This window comes from Scomber scombrus, chromosome 18, assembly GCF_963691925.1.
Source record: "Scomber scombrus chromosome 18, fScoSco1.1, whole genome shotgun sequence".
Lineage (NCBI taxonomy): Eukaryota > Metazoa > Chordata > Actinopteri > Scombriformes > Scombridae > Scomber > Scomber scombrus.
In genome coordinates this window covers 14,536,655-14,556,488 of record NC_084987.1, presented here as the reverse complement: position 1 = coordinate 14,556,488, position 19,834 = coordinate 14,536,655, and the positions used below count along the sequence as shown (strand labels likewise).

The window sequence follows — 19,834 nt, the reverse complement described above, 5'->3', positions numbered from 1 at the left end:
CCACACTGTTTAATGCCGCAGCCAGCACTGCACAGCACTGAGGTCTCACCTTAAAGAGTAGGTATAGCCGGTGTTCTCTGGAGCACACTGTGGAGGCGTGTATGTGTGCAGTTGGGAAAAATCCATGGTCATTCTTCTTTGTTTAGACTGCAAGAGTCAGGATGCAAAAGATAGGACTCTTTAAGCTGAAGCAGAAGATAACAAACTCTAACTTCCATACAAACAAAAAAGAAATCAAACAAAAAGACCCGCATGCACTGTTTTATTCAGCCCATCTCATTTCATAATGCAGACAAAATAGTTCCGCCAATGAGCTCAAGTTTAGCCTCTGTGTAACTGTGATATTAAAAGACTTGGAGCTGCACATATACTTTACATACAGCACAGAACTGATAAAGTCCCTGCCGTTTCCCAAATCAACTCTAGCACTATTCACTGGGCTGCTCTCCAGGACAACAGTTACTGCTACGCTATAAAACCATGTCAGAAAGCCTAGCCCTGGCAGGCCCTAATGAGAGCTACTGGACATTCCTTTTCCTCAGGAGCACAACAATGCTACTCTGATTCTGCCTGTGGATGAGACTTGGCCTGACCTCTTCCTGCATTGTAGCTCTGGGTGGCTGTTGACGGAGGCTACGGACGCCAGTGAAGCTGTAATGAATGACTTGTTTCTTCTCCTCTAGTCGACAACCAGGCAGCAGCAGACAGGCTGGTGGAGACAGTGCAGAGACACTGATGATCCTCTCTCCTTTAGTATTGAACAGATTCCTCACTAGGACAGCTACTCCTGTAGTGACTGCTTGGGTAAGCTCCACTCGCAGTAAAAGCAGTAGGATATTATGAAACCAACTAAAACTGCAAGGGGTGGGGCTGAGTGTCAGGCAATGGGCGGGAAACAGCCGGCATGAGGGTTGAGCTTTCCAGAGTGAAACTTGCATTATTTGAACCGGTTGTACAAATACTTTTAACATAATTTACTATGATGAAATGCATTAGTCCTAGTAACACACTTCAGACAGTTTGCAAAAGTCAGATATCAGAATGCAGGTAAAACTGAGATGACTTGAGCCAATTTATATAAAAAGGTTGAAACCCTTCTGTAAATAGCCCATAATTGCTGGTATGCAGCTCTTATGCTGCATACCACTCCATCCATGTGACCTATCCATCCTCACATATCCTCAATCACAAGGGAACTTCTCCTCAGACTTATAATCATCTTTTCAATTAAATGCAGAGATGATGCAAAGATGGAGCAGCACAAACAGATGGCTTTTCTTAAAATCCACCACCGAAGTCTCAACCCATAATCTTAATCATGTTTCAAATCCGAATTCAAGTCTCCAAGCCGAAAAGAAGGATAAACTGAAACAAATATCCAAAAGCCATGACGACTACTTTAGTTCAGCCCAGCCCGGATTAGTTTTTTGACTTGTCAACTGGTGCAATGAAATGTGATGCAACTGCAGTACAAAATTAAATCTCACCCTTCTACAGTGTATCAGCTGTGATGTGGGCCAAAACCACTGCCAGATTAACTCAGAATAAGGGAGTGCATCGCTATACTACTTTGCAACAGCAAAAGTATAACAAATAAGCCTGGTATAATAATTGTAGTCTGACCACATGTCCTCTTTAATAACGATACATGTATGTTGTTGTTTTTTTCAGCAAAAGGCTGGATTCTGCAGTAATATTGAGGCATTTAACACTTGAGCTCATAATTTAGGAGAAAGGCTGAACAATAACAGACCATGCTGGCATCCAACAAACACACACCTACAGTATGAACATGCTACACAGTGACACATTGCCTACAGTACTCTTATTTATCCTCACACGTCTGTTTTGCTTGCTCCTTCACGCAAACCACCTGCGACGAACTGAGCTTACAGTGACTATACTATAAAAACAGTGTTTCAGACATGCGCCGTTTACAACACACGTTTAGTTTAATAATAACTGCAGATAGTGTCCGTCCAAGTAACATATAAGCCTCGTTATATTCTCACATTGCCCAGTGCTAAATTTAGACGCCATGTATTTAGACAACGCCGTCACTCACGAAGGCAGCGACTTACAGGCTGCGCAACGACGCACAATCCCTGTTTCTTATCAGACAGGCGCATTTAACATTGTTGAGTCAATAAATGCATTAGCTGGCCACTGATGCGTTATCCGCTACTGATGGATAACGCATTCAATGTCTGATCATGTTAAATGTATTGTAAATAAGGCCTGAGATTGCGTTCGCTGTCAAAACAGTTGTGGGTAAAGGAGCTCAGCAAGGACAAAAATAAATCCAGATAAAACGAAACGGCACATTCACAACAGAAAATTGTAACTTAGAAACGTGTGAAATGTTATTTATGGTAGCATGTCAACTTGCCCGCGTGTATAGAGTCCATGTATGTTGTTATTATTTAGGAGCGTATTCCAAACGAGCAGGATCCACACATTACTATCCACGAAGCTGCGCAAACTACTGCCAGCATCCCGACGCGCGGAAACCTAATGGTTACTTATTACTGTGGACCCTCTGGTCGTCAACGTTATTTTCCCCGTAGAAAGACACAAAAGTTTCCAAGTAGCTAGTGAGTGTGTGTTATGCTAGTGCACAACAAGCAGATTTCCAAAATGGCTTCCCGGGCGTAACAAAGCCAGAAGGATCGCTGCTGAGCTGATCCTCCCACTCCCAGGCCCTCCATTGTCGGCCAGGGCGCACACTTTAAATCTATTGGAGGAAAGCAGCACTGCTACAACGGGATGCACAGGACAGCTGCTGCCTGGAGCTCCTTATTCAGAGGAATCACACTATTGTTAAGTTGACATTGAACCCTGGAGGAGTCTAAAGTGATACTGAAGGTCCCTGCAAGACATCTGTCACCAAAACCTCTAAATAACTCTTGTTATAAATGATATGGTGGGTGTGTGTTATAGAGTATTATTTTACAGTATAAATAGGCCTATAATGATACATTTGTTTTGAATGCCTCTATATCATATTTAATAATAAACACATGTCTGGCAATTCAATATTTTTGTTCCTAATTATCATTATCTTACACAATATCAATGAGTTTAACATGTAGGTGTGACATTCTCTCAAACTGAGTAGCAGGGACATAGCCAGTATACATCCTCATATTAAACAATGTTTGATCACACACACCAACAATCACACATTACATTTTTCAATTTCAAATTTGTTGTATTTGTTCAGTCACTGTTAAGTTATATGTTCCTTTTAAAAAGAGCTATGAGTGTCTTGCTTTTTCAAAACCATCTCCACAATGCCAGGAATAAAATTGTGCTGCAATGCTGTATCCTTCATGATTATTTATGGCCTTAAGTAGTAAGTAAATATATTACGTCTAAAAATACTAGATAAAACCTTGAAATTGTCTATTTCAATTGGAGAAAAGGAACTACCTCCATGTCCCCAAAACTCCCAGTCAAAGGAAATCAAATCGGAATTGTTGCAACATTGTTTTAGGTCTGTTACCATAAAAACATTTCAAAGTGGGATTTGGCCACTGAAAAATTATTAAAGCGTTTTATCCTTTCATTCAGTCATGGTGAAACAAGCAAAATGTTAACTAGGAAACAAAACAGTGAGTAATATACTGCCAAATCATTCAAGACTGCAAATGTAGACCGATAATCTCTTGGTTTCCTAAAGTTCTTTACGAGAGGGCCACCTTGACTCACTGTCTTCAAATGAAGAGACAAACTGAATTAATATTGGTAGATTGAGACAGGAGATTACAGGACCACTGCATGTTTTACTCTTATATTCCATTTTTTCAGTAACAGTCAAGAAATATGAGATACTGTTCATAAAAAGAACAGAGGAATTGTTTAACCATTATTTTCTTAGGAAAACAAATGATTTGGACAAAAATCACATTAATATTAGTGAAAACTCAGCCCTGCAGTCTGCTGCTGGAGAAGATAAAGAGTTTACAAGAAAGATACAATCTATGTATTGTGACACAGTCCATCAAATTTATACAAAAGATAAAAGGGGCTGGAAATATTACCAGACAGCTGCTGCATAAAACAAGAACATAAATAAATATTACTTGAACACTGCAGACAGATTCAATCTGTATTGCTACCAACAGGCCAATCAACCAACCATCTACTTTACAATCAAAAATCGAGAATGATCACACTGCTAAAACACTTCTTCATTTGGCCTGAAACAAACAAATACCAGAAAAACCACCAAAGCAAATCCAAAAAAGGTAAAGCATGCAGGCTAAGATGAGGACACTCTAATTCCAGTCACGTTGAATCAATTGAATTTACTGTATATAGCCTAACATCACACATTTGTCTCAGGGAGCTCGACAGTCTGTACAACTGACACACTATCCTTAGAGGCTTTAAAAACAAAACCTGTCTGAGGAGGCATCCCTCCTCCAGGATGTAAAGACATGCATAATTACATTAAAAGAGTAAACAAAAGGGTTCAATAAAATTATGGAGACCAAATGACAATAATGGGTAACTAGAGTAAATGCAAATATGAAGACAGATTAAGAAGATACACTGAAAGAGGGAAAGAAACAGAAACATATTCCACTGTGTGTTGGTAGCAGGGTGCAATATTATAATTTGTAATATTAAAACAGGCTTAAAAACCAGCCTTTATTAGGAAGGCTGTTTCACCTTAAATCTTGTTATTATCTTTATGTGATATATTAAATGTTTTTTAACGCTGTAGCACTTTGAGATTCAAAGTGAATGAAAAGTGCAGTGTAAATTAAATGCATTATTTTTTTTTTTATTACCATCATCATCATCATCATCATCATCAATAACATATTCCTCAATGCCAGTTTAAAAAGGTCCAACATCAAGCAGGTCATTGAATCAGAAGCAAGGATGTTGCTTTGCAGCTGTGTTGAATTATTTTTTTTCCACAGAGACACTTAAAATATATCATTACTACTCATGGACAATATCTGAATGGTATTTATGAGAGCATATGAGGTCTTGAGTGAGGCGCCATCTGCTGGGCAGCACTGTGCACACTTCACAGACTCAAGTGACCAATCTGTTCTGCGACCTTTGGACACCAATGCCAGTAGCCTATGCCAATGACAAAACAGGATCCACACCCTATTACAGACTAGGTTTTGAAACAGACTCTCACAGTTAGTACCATTCAACTCTCACAGTTAGTACCATTCATGCAGATGTGTTACAGAGGTGCTAATCATCTGTTCTTCAAACCTAGACAATATTACCATGACTCCTGCCCTCATGAGTCTGGATCGGGGAAAACTATTGCACATTAAGAGGACAGTCCAGTAGTTCCTGCTACAAATGTAGCCATGACTAATCACAGTGTGCACATGCAGTTACGCTTATCACAATATTGTTTGACCAAATACCTTGATAGTGATATCTACATTGTATTGTATGGGTGACTTTTGGTGCTTTCACAAAATAATTACACAATGAGACTTTTGATAAATAATCATCAGTAAAAAGGAAAATAACTAAATGGGTTAAATAATAGAATATTATATCCTTTTACTGTAATGCAGCCTTAAAATCAGAAAAAGATAACACTTATCTAAGACTATAACTAGTCTCATATCAACATATCAATATAATATTGACATATTGCCCAGCCCTAGTTACACTTCCTATGACCAAATTAAGATTGTAAAGTAAACAAATTGTGCACAAAATGTTAAGGTCTCACAAATTTAAACGAAGACTGAGGGATGCCAATCGCTCCTCATGGAAGCCCTACCTTTCTGATGTGAAGTTCAAAAAATCACAGCAATGACAAGCAGGATATCTTAGTTAAGTTGATTTCTTGTGGGGGGGATTTTAGTGCACTTGTAGAAAGTAACCAATAGTACGTTCAGCTTATCCATAAACTGTCCACTGACCCAAAAGAAATATGTCACACCATCTGCACTGGTCTGGAAAAACAAACGCTAATCACCTTTCAAGGCTCCTTTGTGTCTTCTTACCAGTGTAACTTCTGCAGATAAGACTGACCACGTTGCACACAAAGTCTAGAAATACATTGTTCCACATAAATACTCCACCACAGCACAACACGTTTAGGACAGGCTACTTTTAGCTCATTTAAGACTGGAAATACATTGTAGCCTCTCAATCCCAGACATAGCAGTTCAGGATAGCTCACGCAACATTCATTTAGAAAATTATCGATACGAACATTTGACGACTCACCAAGTGACTGTGACTGTGACAGCGGATGTTAGGTGAACGCTTGTTAGTCAGTTTGGCTTTGTCTTGTAGTTTATATCCACTCGCAGTTGCACATGTACTCCATGAAAAGAGGACCTTCCTCTAACGTTCGCCTTTCCCGCACACTGTCATACTTTCCGTTGCGATATCAACGTCACGTGCGTCACTACTATATATGGTATAAATGACCAAATTTGGGATCTGTCAAAAAAACTAAACACGTCATGCACCCGGCTTTCAATGTAGGACAGCCCCACTTAGTGGCTGCTCATGAAAAACACAACGAAAAAGACATTTGTAATTATAGGATGTATTAGAGCAGTGGTCTCCAACCCTGCTCCTGGAGAGCTACTGCCCTGCATGTTTTAGGTATCTCCTCACTCTAACTCGTTATCAAGCAGCTGAGGCTCGTCAAAGGGCTTGATAACGAGTTGATTATTAGAATCAGGTGTGTTAGAGTGAGGAGATACCTAAAACATGCAGGGCAGTAGCTCTCCAGGAGCAGGGTTGGAGACCACTGTATTAGAGTAATATGGGACATTTTTTGCACTTGCCACTAGAGCAACAGATTTCAATAGGAAGGCAACATACATTATATCCACAGTGACTACTATTCTGAAATGATTCTAATCATATCAAAAACCACAATGCAGAATGGCAAATACAAAAGTGTTACTTGTGTCAAATTGCCTCAGTTTATGTGCCTTTCCTGATGTGGGAAGGTTCGAGATGAAGTCTGTGACACTCACTGGGAGGCTGAAATGTCTAAATCACCTTAATTAATGTAATAAAAACTGCATACATTTGGTCATTTCAGAAATTACAATGTTTTTGCTGGTACAAATAGTAGCCTATAGTAATGAATGTAATATTAGTAATAATATAATTTGCAACCTGCCTAAAAGTTAAGTTAAAATCAAGCATTATAAGACCACTGACTAACTACTGGTATTGCACATGTAATGTACTTAAATGCATATTTCACCAATTCAACAATATATAAAACTGTCGCACATAAATAAAGGCCCACATTTCAAACCACATTTTCTAAATTGGAAGAATGAAAATTGGACTGAAATTTAAAGAATTTAATATTTTTTCACCACACAAACTGGCACAGATGTTTTCTAAGTGGGAGACAGGCTTCTCCATTGGCTTTCCAAACAGTTTCAGGGGAGGCTCAGTGAATGGAAGTGAAAACACATTAAGAGTTATTATTTTATTAGTTATCAAAAGGAGATCACATATAGCCAAAATGTGTGTAATTTAATAAAGAGATAATTCAGAGATACAGTAATTTTGGGTAATTTTGCTCTTTGTTACCAAAGTCAGAAACCAATAAATGCCTTCAGACAGACCTTTTTTATGTATTTGGTGTAGTCTGAAGTAAACAGAAATATCAAGCTATCCTGGCTAAATGTTGAGTATTTATGGGTTGAAATAATTATCCCATAAGCATCCAGGAATTGAGTGAAACTAAGCTAGTAAACTAAGAGGGGAGGGGTGGTATAAGCTTTGTTAAAGGGTAGGCCTACAGTCTCAGACTTTTAAAACCCAAGTCATAGCATATTTTGAAGCATGAATATATCATAAACACAATCTGATAATTGGCAACTATCAAAGAATCTTTGATTAAACAGTTTCAAACTAGTAAGTTACAAAACACTACAAAAGAACACTGAAGAAAACTGATACCCTAAGTATCTATGTGGGTACATTCTGTACACACACACACTCATAGACCATTCCATCTATATGTTAAAACAGTTATACATACACATACATATTGTATACAATCAGTTTTATCTGCCTTGTTGTTTTTAAAAGACCTTCACAAATTAAGTATTGTTTAAAATTATGACAGATTGATCAATTACGACTACAGCAGATATTTACTTACTACAGTACCCCTTTTTTGCATAAAAAATGTAATGTAAATGTTCAGCTTTGTTCAGCTATTTCATTGATTCTTCATTTAGCAAACGTAGGAGTAGCACCACTAAGCTATTGTTCTAAAAAAAAATGTTTTGATGAGATTTCTTCTTTTTCCTCCCACTGTTTAAACTACTTCTTATATCCTCTTGTGCGTCCCTGTGTAGGTGACTTTTATATGAGGGCCTTGCTGAATCACAAAGAAAATACATACAGCATTTGTACTTTGAAGACCCATGTTCAAAGGCCAACAAGTCTTGAGCAAGAGAAAACCTGAAAAACTGGACAGTTGTCACCCGTGGAATGATGGTGATGTGATCCCATTGTCCCTGAAATCACGTGACCACATTATGTGAAAAGGAAGATGATTTAGCCTGACTCTGTGACTCGTGTCTTTCCTAGTGTTTAGAGTGCTTTTGATCGTGTAGACGGTGGATCTCCAGTCACTTACTATGAAAATCTCAATTTTTGTAATGTGTATGTTCTACCTTCTTCCTGTACAGCCTGAAGACATAGACCGCTGTAAGTAAATGAAATGCTACTGCTAGCTTAGGTGTCCTCAGTTGTGATAGTTTTTGTAATTTTGCTTGTCGTGGTTTCTGTTGATGTGTCCTTCTAATTCTGTTGACTGTTGACTCTTTTTAACAGATGCCTACTGTGAGAGTTGTCTAACAGTAGCACAAGGTATGGTGCACAACTGATCAACCTGCCTCAGAGCTACAGTAGAAGCAATAGAAAAAATAAAATAATAATAATAAAAAATAAAAATGATACACACTGAATAATCACCAAATGGGTTTCTTATAACCAAGTGCAATTTGTTCATCATGTGACTTTGTTTACTGCCTCCAGAGATTGAGGAAGCCCTGAAGGAAACCCCAGCTGAGAGCAGACAGGCAGTCATTGAGCACCTCATCAGTGGGGGTGTGTGTGACAAACTGCTGTCCTATAAACATGGCCAATCCTCCAAAGACAAAATGACATCCTACTGCATACACTTGCTGGGTAAGATCAGTTTGTGACAGTCACAGTTGTTTTGCACATATTCTTTCAGCCTAATTAATCATTTTTTTCTTGAATCCTCCTTCAGATTCTCACTACGACAATTTCCATGCAGCTTTGGTGAATAAGGAACCAAAGCATTTTGGTGTAGTCTTGTGCTATGAGCAGTCCACAGCATGTGTCGGGGTGAAACGCCAGTCTTTTGAGGTAAGCTGTGGCTTTATTGGAGAAAAAAATAAAAATAAATATGCACCAGTAATTCACCTGATTATTTCAGTGTTTTAATAAACTGTATTTCACTTTTGTGGCAGGGATCCAAAACCACCTTCACAGAAAGTGACATTGATGCTCTGCTTTGGAAAAACAAGGAAAATGTGCGCATTGCTAAACCTATACATTCAGGTTCACCTGTGCACTCAAAAGATGAGCTGTGAAAAGAGAAATGTCGTATTGCTTGCAACTGAATGTGTGAGACTTGTTGTCATGATGGTCGGTTTTAATTGTCAGTATAAATAAAGACATCATTGAAAGATGGAAACACGTGTCGCCCTGAGCTGACCTTTATCTGTGGTTTCCATTTCATTATGACTGACTGTTTTACTGCCTTAATTCAGTTGTTATTAGGTACTGTGTTTTCTTTTGCTTCATTCTCAAGTTGTTTCTTAAGTAAACATATAGCTGGCACATTTGACATAACAGATGATTACAATTACATTCATCCAGAACTTCTTTACATCAAGGTAAATCCATAACGTGTGCATGATCGTTCCAACCTCACCACAGCCAATCCAGATCATTCCTTTGAAATCCCTATATATGTGTGCATTATAAACTTTAATTATCTGAACAAGAGACAAATTGCATTCTTACCTAGGTTGTGCGAAAGTGCTTAGATAATGATAATCCCAAATCTGGAATACCAAAATGGTCCCTGCAGTGTCCCCAAGGAGCTACAGGTAGGCGCTTGGGTTTAAACTGGCAATTATTGTGGCAGTATAATTAGCTATACATTTGTTTGTGAATTTTGGATTATGTATTACTAATGCACAATATCAGCTGACATAAAGACCTTTAGGTGGACCATTGGTCTATTCTTGAGGGCCCGTCTTGAAGAGTCAAAATCTAAAATTGAGACAATTATTGCTGCTTGTGCTTCCTAAACTCACTTGTGTTTAATCACATTACCACATATAAAAGGCTGTGCTAAACTTTTACTCAAATAAAGGCAGATGGAAATTACATAGGCTATTAACTAAATCTGGCATAAACCACCTCTTCTCATGGTGAGATTACTGTTTTTGTGCATGGTCCTTGTTTTATAAAGAATAAGAATAATACTAATCTTCATGATAATCACTTATCCAGTTAATCTGTCACAAATTAGGGGATTCTAGATGTTAATAGTGGGTAATTATTTCTAAAAACTCCTCTCCCTTTTTCTCACTGTCCATCTTTTACTTCCCTTATTTGGCAACCTCTCCATGCTGTTGCTAGGAGGCGCTGTTGGAGCCCGGAAGAGTCGAAAATAATGATGATGAAGATGATGATGGGCAGCCTGAGGTGAAGGGGAGAAACGTAAAAAAAGGTGTTGTAGCCACCACAATGCTGTTTCCCTGCTTGAAAAATGTTTGCGTCTCGTAACACTCACCCGAAGAAAAGCGAGAGAAGGAGAGGACACGTTACTTTGTATCCACTGTGAAGGTAAGAAAATGGCACGACGTATCTGTCATTTAGCCGGGCACATCTGTACTCAAACGTCTTTCTGCCCTCAATAGATTGGGTAACAAACGCTTATCTGGCAGATTATACATTTAAAACTGTTGGTATCAAGCTTGCTCTGTAATATCTGGATATAAAAAGAAACCATTCCCACCTCTGCTGTGCTGTCACTAAACGGAACAATCAATGAGGGTAGCTGGCTGCTGTAACGTTAATTAAACTACTATAGACCACTAGGCAGCATCGTGAGCTCACCACCTTGCTTTCAAATCCATGCGAGGGATGATCACAATACATTTGTTATTGAAACAATGTTTTATTCGACGCCCTGCCTGTCTTTAAATGGTCTGTACTGTTTATTTGCTGACATACATTTCAGAGAAAGAGGTTGTATTGATCACACGATTCCCCCCTCTCCCATGAGATATGGAAGTCAGTTACCAGCAAGGTCTGATAGACAGGAATGGCAGGAATGTGATGAGTGTGATAAAACCACTAAGAGCAGACAGACCCTCTTTTGTTGCAGGCTATGTTGTCCTGCTCGTCCACTTATGATGCCTAGACTGTTTCCTGTAGCGATCCACACCCAGTGCAGTCTAAACTCACATGTCCAATCCATCTAATTCCACACTCTCCATTTAATTTCACAGCTGGGTGATGAAGCTACATGGTGTGTGATTTCTACTCAGAGTCTATGTGTGGGTGTCGAGAGATGGAAAGCTATGAGGACTTCTGTCTGCGGAGTCTGGCCATACTGCAAGAGGAGGGTACATTCAAGAAGAGGACATGTGAGCCACTGTGTTCCCTGAAGGCTTGCTCTGTCATCCGCTTTCATGGACAAGCAGTGCTTTCACCTCTGGTAAGGAGGCTACAGCATGTGCTAAAGGGTTAGAGATTTATCTTAGCCTATTCAAGTTTCTACATCACACAGCTTACCACATCAAAAGTAGACAGAAGTCATATCTAATGGATGTTTTTGGGAGGTTTGCCGATGGTTTGATGTACAGTGCATTTAATGTGGCTATACTTGACAAAAGGTTTGGTTTCCATAGGTAGGTTTTATATCTGTGACTGCCCTCCTGTGGCTCTGTTTTGGTATCGCCATTTTGCATCTAGCAACAGAAAGTATTTCCCACACTTTTCAATCATAGTGTAAGAATGTAATGATACACATTTCAATCAAACAACATCAATTTAACCCTTTGTAGGTAACATCAAGAAAGTGCTATTAAAAAAATAATTTCTTTGTCTTTCCTACCTCTTTGAAGACATGACAACATAACACATGGATTTGTGGACCCTAAATTTGATGTTTTACAGTCTTCTACAGACCTCATTTAGACCTAATTTGTTCAAAACGTTTTAAAAACATGTTAGAGACTCATTCTGTTCATGTACAAGATGAAAAAATGAAACTCAACTTCAAAACTGTCTCCAGCAGGATCTTATGTCAGCAGTGATTTGTGTTGTTCTTCATTTATACACTAGCACAACCTATATCTAGCAACCATAATGCAATCTGATGGTCTTTTGTGCATTACATACATACTCATACAAGTGGTAAAGATTGCACAAAAATTTAAATAGATTTTGTTTTTGACCAGATATCATGACACAAAGTGACCTCTACCAAACGGTTGAGCAGACCTACAAAAGGTTAAAATGATAAAGGTAACATTTAGGATAACACGCCTATTTATTTGTGAGACCTATGTCATATGTCTGAAGCACGTGGGCTGCCTAGCCTCAATTAGATCAGCAGTTGGCAGGGGAAAGAGAGAGGAGATCATTAAGTCAGTTTGATGTTAGTCAGGAGAATTCATCTGCTGTCGACTGCTGATAAAATTAGTTTTCAGGGCCAGTGTGAGGCTCAGGGCTTTTGAAGATTTCTCATCCACTCAAATAAAGGAGACACAAAAATATACTGGAAGTAGGATGATTGTTATCAGCAGTAACTAAAAATAAAGCACAAACAAACTTCAAAAAATACATTTTGCTCATTTAAAACCTCATCATAAATACTTTTCGACAAATCTCTGCTCATGTGAGATGTAATATTGCCAGAATCTGTTCAAATGAAAAAGCTCAAGTGAGATTTGAATCAGTTTTGAAAATCAATGTGCATTTCCTTTTTCCAGTTGAGTGTAGAGCAACGCAATGAGATGTGTGACTACAGACAGAGGGCAGTCCAGCTGGAGTTGGACATGCAGAGCAAGCAGAGAGACAAGCTTTTGGCCCGGGTTCAAGACATACTGGACCAAGCTCAGGTCAGTATAACAGTGTGGTCTTGGTCACAAGCCCAGGTGTGGTCTGGTAGAGGATCCAGTGGACAATTGAGTACAACATATTTTGCGAAATCAATACAAGTATGGCTTACAGTATAATGAATAGGTGAAATCAAACAACCAAGAAAGAGCAGGTACAGTAAATGCTACATACACAGCAGATACTTATGGAACACATACAATATCAATTCAACTATTCTCTGTTCACAAAAGAAGAAATATGTCATTTTTTAAAATCTTTTCATAAACAAGCTTCATCTAAAATGTTCAAATAGGCCCGTCTGTGATGTAGGTCTGTGTGTCAGTCACAGAATACAGCACAATAACTAATCTGTCCCATAATCTCTTGAGACATTTGCAGATTTGAAAACAAGTTATCTGACCCAACACTTTACCTAGTAGACTTTGCTATTTATACCTGATAATGTCCCTGTTTTATCACCTCAACATCTAAAGCAATATTGTCCACTTGCAAATCTGCTGTATTTGAGAAATGTCTGGTCTGATTGTCTGTACTTACTACCACCTCCAATGTGATTATGTGACTGTTTTTTTAAGAGGATGACAGAAGTATGTTTCAGGTGATGTTATAGGTATGGAAATAGCAAGGTTAAGATTAAATGTATGGTTGCATAGTCATTTTTAAGTTGGAGTGTTAAGATTTGGGCAAAGTTAGGTCAGGGTTATTCTAAATAGAATTATGCCAGTTTAAACACTTCATTTGGTAGATATTAAACACTGAACTATCTGATTTATTTTTTCTTTCAATTTTTTGTAAGTGATGAATGAACTACACTACTTTAAACCAATACAGTTTTGATGAAGTGGAATCCATCAACTAGTCATTCTTTATTGTCATTTTAGATGTTTTATCATTTGAAGATTGGTTGTTATCACTTTTTTAAAAAATCTTTAAACAGGCACACAAAGTTCCGAGTGAAGAGGCTGACAAATTGCCAGTTTCTAAATCTGCGACAGTCAGTGGCTACACTTTGGTCACTGACTCACCTGGACTTACTAGAGACTCCGGACTTGGGCTTCAAACAAACAATCAGACTGCCTCTACATGCTCTGATACTGCCATTCTCAATGGCTACAAGGCAGTGGAGGAAGTAAAGGTGGAGACAGAAGAGAAGAGTGAGGAGGAAGAGGAGGAGGAGGAGGATATTAGTTTGGACAGCCTTCTCAAGCGATCAAGGGAGTATGTGAAGAGAGAGCAGAGTCAGGGGTCAAAAGCTGTCCACACAGTCACTCGGACGCCCCCGCCTGAGACTGTCTCTGAGCAGGAGAATAAGACCTGTAGTTCCATAAGGAATACAGGCGTTGAGTTTGGATTCAGTCTGCACCATAGCCCTAATGGCCCACCTCAGGTCCAGATCCAGCATCAAACTCTGTACGATCCCAATCCCCAACAATCTGCCAGCCTCTCCCCTAGTCTACCTGATCGGTATGTCCGTCTCCCGAGTCCAGAGTCCAGCATTAGTCCCCGACCACATAAACGCAGACCACGCCCAGTGTCTACAGGAAACATCCATATCTCATTCCCCATCGGCCCAGCAGATCTTATTCCCCGAAGCCCAGTAAGGTCAGGGGAAGGTGCTGGCATGGTGGACTGGGGAGAAGTATTCTCAGGGGCCACAAGGTCCCCTGATCACTGGGGCCCAATGGGGATTGAAAGTGGGGTAGGTGTTAGCAGTAGTGGCAATCGTCGATCCAGCCATTGTGGTACCAGTCCAGTGCAGGAGGTCTGTAGCCCTGTCAACACCTCAGGGCCCAGCCCGATGGGTCACCATGATATTTTGGCTTCAGGATTTCGGAGGCGCTGTCACACCTTGGACAGTCAGCTGCATACATACCACTCTGGACTTGAGCATATAGACCGCAGCCAGGAGAGGGTCCCTCGTTTCATGGCAGGAATTACACGGTTGGCCCCAAGTTGGCGGAACCCTGTAGCCCCCTTGAACCAGTCATATGAGATAGAGAATCCCTCACCATCCCTGCTGAGGCCCCGCGTGAATCCTGACTTGACTCAGGTCAAACTCAAGATGGAGCCTGACGAACCTCGAGTGTCACACAATGGCAGGATCACACCAACTCTGCTCAGAAATGCAGCCGAGGCACAGGCCAGAGAGACAGGTGAAGCCCTATATATGTTTACTTATAGAACAGTTTCTTTAATACATACAGTATTTACTTACTTATTTAAATGTATTGAGTAATTTACACTAAATTGTTACACTCAATGTTTGTCCCAGAGTGACGAAGAATAAGAGAAAGTGGAAGGAAAACAATAAAACAAATCTTTAAAAATTATAAGATAAATCATTTTGTACATTTGTGCACATCAACAGAGGAGACCCAGAGGCGAGCACACGCTCTTGAGGACATGCAATGGCGTCTGGAGGAGGAGCATGCCTTGCAGATGTCTCTGCTCCTGGCTGAGCAGGAGAAAGAGCAACAGCGCCTCCGTCTGGTCAGCGCATAGAATCACACAAAATCTACTATAAATAGTACCAAAAATGTATTTTTTGTGTTGGATTTTATCTGTTATCTGTCTTTACTTTAGTCATTTTGTACATGTATGTGTGTGGTTAGGAGTTGGAGGAGACAGAGAGAAAGCTGAAGGAGCAGGAGTGTGTGCGGCCTCTGAGTGGGGATGCTTGTCGGTGGAACCGCAGGTCTGTGAGTGACAGCTGTCCTGCTGTTAGCCCCTCTTGCCCTGGACTAAGCCCTGCCCACACACCAGCAGAAAGATCACCTGGACACAGTATAGGTACCACTTCACCATGCTCACTTACTATTGTGTTGTAATTTAATAAAAACACTATTGGTCACAAAAGACTGCATGCTCAGAGATGAATGAATAACTTAGTATTTCAACTCTGGAATGATTAACAACAGAACATTTCTCTTTTAACTTACAATAAATAAAAAAATATTTATTGTAAGGATTCTACAGTTATATCTCCAATGGGTCTTAGTAATAGGCATGCAAGTAGTATGTAAATCAGATTTTCAGAAACAATGTAACATTTATACCTTTCACATATATTGTTCTGAAGAACTTTAACATCTTCAACTTTTTTCCAGGGAAGGTGGAGGTTTTAGAATTATGGAGATGGTATGGTATAGAAATAATGATGAGATTAAGATAACTATACTTTTTTGCATACTGTCACTTCCATAACTGCAGTAAAGGTTTGCTTTTTTCAGTGCACTGTCTCTGATATCAAGAGAAACAGCAGTATTACTGCATGTAATTAAAAATATCTCTTTGTGTCTCTCTCCAGGTTTTCCCAATCCTGTCAGTTCCAGTGTGTCCTCTCCCTCTGTCCAGCCTCCTGTCTATGTGTGGGGACCCAATTGGGTAGCTAACAAACCTCGGTCAAGGCTAAGTCTGGTGGGTATACCTTAGTGTACAAGTAATAGTGAGAGGGTGATTCTATGTGTCAGTTCTTTTTTTTCAGACATTTATTTCTCAAACCCTCTCTGTGTTCCTGTTGTCACATTTCCACCTTTTGTTTTGTTCCCAGGTTCTGACAGCAGAACAGCAGAGAGCATTGTGTCAAATTGGTGCCATCACTCGCGGCTTCCTCACACGCAGACTGCTCAAAATAGACAAGGTCAAACACCTGCGTCAGACCATCGTGGTGAGATTACACTCACATATACACAAACACTAAGTTATAATAAGTATAATAATCAATTAATGAATTATTTGTCATGTGGCTGACTGAGAAAAAAAAAGTTTATAAATCTGTACTATATGTTTCCTCAGGATACACAAGAGTTCATCCGTTCATTCAAGACTGAAGCTCCACAGAAGAAGGGCAGCTTTTCAGCACAAGATATCTCTCTGCAGGAGAGAGTTAGAGCCCAGGTATGAATGTGCAGTTGCTATCTATAGACAGCAGAGGTCCATCTTTCATTGTATTTATGTGTGTATGTCTTTTATCCTTCAGTTACGTGCAGCCCTTTATGACATTCATGAAATCTTCTTTGAAATGCCTCTGGAGGAACGATTAGCATTGCTGCAGCAGGACAGAGAGCTCCGTGCAGAGAGGAAGTTACGCGACATGGTAACTTGAAAATACAGGCCAATAATAAATCATAGACATATTTAATCAGGAAGACCTGAAAGATATCTTTTCACTCTTTTACCCTTGAGTATAAACTTAAAAACCAACTTGAGTTTGTAATACATGTGGTGAATGATGAAGCAGGCTCATGTTTTTGTTGGGGGCTTATATTGTAGTTTGCCAGTCATCCATGTCTCTGGACAGTTAGTGTAAAGTCCATCTAGGTATAAATCCAGACATTTAGGGCTTTCAAATATGTTTTTTATACTGTACATATTTTGTTTCGTACCTCTTTTATAAATCTAAACTAATCATTGACTGTGTAGAACCCAAAGGAGAAATCCAAGTGCCCCAAGGAGAAAGGGGTTCTGTCTGCTGCCACACAGAGGTCTCTGGACCGTAAAAAGAGGTAATATGAGATAGAAGAACAAAATGGTGCTGTATAGGATCTGCTTTTAGATGCTGATATTTTCAATGATTGGATCCAGTGATCAGCAGTCTTTTTATTGTATGGATTTTGTAACCCATCAGGGTTGGTGAATCCCCAGCCCAGGCTAGGAAGATGCAGCAGAAGCCAAAGAGCCCCACAACCAACAGGTGCTGAAAGTAACTGAACATTTTGTTATCACCTTGCAGAGACAAAAATTGCTTAATATTTTCCTGAGTTTCTGTCTATTTCTGTTCTCTACACGCCTTCTTTTTTCCCCTCACAGAGTTCTGAAGCCAAGCCAAGGGCAAAATTCTCCTGTCTCAAACCAGCTGAACCGTCAGGGGTGAATTTGAAATTTGACTTGTTCTTCCTTGCTTAACTTACTGCCAGAGAGCAATTATCATTAAACACATACACAACCATGTTATTATTCATGTTATTTGGTTGCTACTCATCTGCAAAAATGTTGTTGATTGTTGTTGCTGCTGTCCTGATTTACACTGCTTAACAACGCCAATGCTCATAACAAAGGCGATGCATAAAACTGCTCCTTGGTTTATATTTTGCAGCTCAGCACAATCATACAACAAACTTGCATCAGTCAAGTTTTGTTGCTTTAAGTAATGAACTTTGATTCCAGTATCATTTCAGTAACATGTCACTAAAGGCAACATTGTGCAGAAACTTTAAACTCAGCTTTAACCTGTGTTTTTAAAGTAATGACTGTGGATGTTTTCTCTCAGGAGCTGGTACAGAAAAACCCCAGAGGAAAGAGTGAGGCGCTCAGATAACCTGAAGAAGCAGCACTCACTGGGTTGATGGGTAACACAGCATCCCCTGACCCGTGAACTTGAATTTTTAATCTTTTTAATACCTTGGACCACTGATATTCCAGTCAGCGCTGCTAACAAGGTGATTGTGTTTAATCTACCCTCTGATATTCAGATGATTGTATTCACTATCGCACTTAAGCCACCAATATACTCAATCACAATGCCATTGTTTTTTATTGTGGTAGCTTGCTCAAATAGTTTTTAGTGTCCTTAACTGATTGTTATACAAGAAAACTCACATGTAGCTGCTGTATTTAATGACTTGGTAGGTATTTTTTTTGGTAAGTAGCTGTACATACATGCAAGCTAGAAGACAGTTAGAGCTAAAGGGAAAAAAGTAACTGTGCCTAAGAACTATGCCTTTGCTATCTGTAATATTTTAGCATGCATATAATTGTAGTCATAAAATATAGTGCTTATATCTGCAAGTAACTTTACAAACACCTGTGCCGTTTTAGCAGTCCACAATTTAGTTGCCAAAAAATGCAAACTATTTAAGTATATGTAATTAGGTCACTTAAAAATGTATGTTCAAGGGCTTGGAGTACCTGCTTATGCTTTCTTTATTTAATGGTGCTGAGTTTATGCTCTCATGCTCTGAGACATCTCTGTGTGTTGGCTTAAATTGATGCAAAAAACAAAACAAACAAGTGTATTTGTTTACATATTGGCACAGTTATACATTGTTGTAGCTTCACATAACAAGAGATACACAGCAGACATACAGTGTGGTGCCTCCACCTGAAACTCACTGAGCAAAGTAAATTATTAAAGCCACACACACACACACACACACACACACACATATTTCCCACTGCGATATAGGTCCAAATCTGAAAATAAGAATATTTACATGGAAATATTTACATGGACAGATTATCTAAGCACACACTACTTAATTGGTACACTGTCTGCTGATTTGCCACATTGACTTTATACTTGTGCTTCAGTAGTATTCAATGTGTAGATGTTGTTTGCTGTGCCTTCCCTTTGGAAAAAAGTTGTTTTTTTTAAGTTTTCTATGAACAGAATAAATTCTTTAATGATTTGAAGTTTTTGGAATCTGATTTCATGATTAAATGTAAAGATATTGGTGAAACTGGCTTGCCTCAACAAGTTATACGTTGTTGTACTCCATTGTATACGTTATACAAGGGTGTAAATGGTTTCAAGTAGGGATTTGTTAAGAAAAACATTTATACACATTATTTTTAATTTCATGTAGACCAACATTTAGATCATAAAGCCACTGTGTGGTGGACCACACCTGCTGCCTATGTGAAGCAAGTTACACAATTTGACAACTGCATT

General features: G+C 39.2%; 2 protein-coding genes and 1 long non-coding RNA gene across 7 annotated transcripts in view; 2 read left to right on the top strand and 1 right to left on the bottom strand.

The window, feature by feature from the left end:
* Positions 1–6,355, bottom strand: part of sun1b (Sad1 and UNC84 domain containing 1b) — a 28,433-nt gene extending 22,078 nt beyond the window's left edge. For 2 of the 5 annotated variants that reach the window (XM_062438212.1, XM_062438213.1), the window contains exons 1-2: positions 594–820; positions 50–147 (exon numbers count right to left, since the gene is read on the bottom strand). In XM_062438212.1, coding sequence (XP_062294196.1) covers positions 50–147; positions 594–605 — 110 coding nt within the window. In that variant the 5' untranslated portion in view covers positions 606–820. Of the gene's footprint in view, positions 1–49; positions 148–593; positions 821–2,389; positions 2,541–6,225 lie in introns of those variants that run through there. The other 3 variants (XM_062438214.1, XM_062438215.1, XM_062438216.1) reach the window with 3 other exon arrangements.
* Positions 6,356–9,064: 2,709 nt separating this feature from the next.
* On the top strand, positions 9,065–9,502 carry LOC133999188 (uncharacterized). Its single transcript, XR_009927375.1, has 3 exons — positions 9,065–9,180; positions 9,266–9,384; positions 9,489–9,502. It is a non-coding gene; the product is annotated as an uncharacterized LOC133999188 (long non-coding RNA).
* Positions 9,503–11,590: 2,088 nt separating this feature from the next.
* LOC134000130 (centriolar coiled-coil protein of 110 kDa-like) lies at positions 11,591–19,128 on the top strand. The gene is made up of 13 exons (XM_062439443.1): positions 11,591–11,755; positions 13,035–13,163; positions 14,102–15,317; positions 15,533–15,654; positions 15,777–15,954; positions 16,472–16,581; positions 16,715–16,831; positions 16,960–17,061; positions 17,144–17,260; positions 17,596–17,669; positions 17,792–17,857; positions 17,974–18,033; positions 18,434–19,128. Exons 1-13 carry the CDS (start codon positions 11,591–11,593, stop codon positions 18,507–18,509), a joined length of 2,532 nt encoding a protein of 843 aa, XP_062295427.1. The 3' UTR covers positions 18,510–19,128.
* Positions 19,129–19,834: the final 706 nt, after the last annotated feature.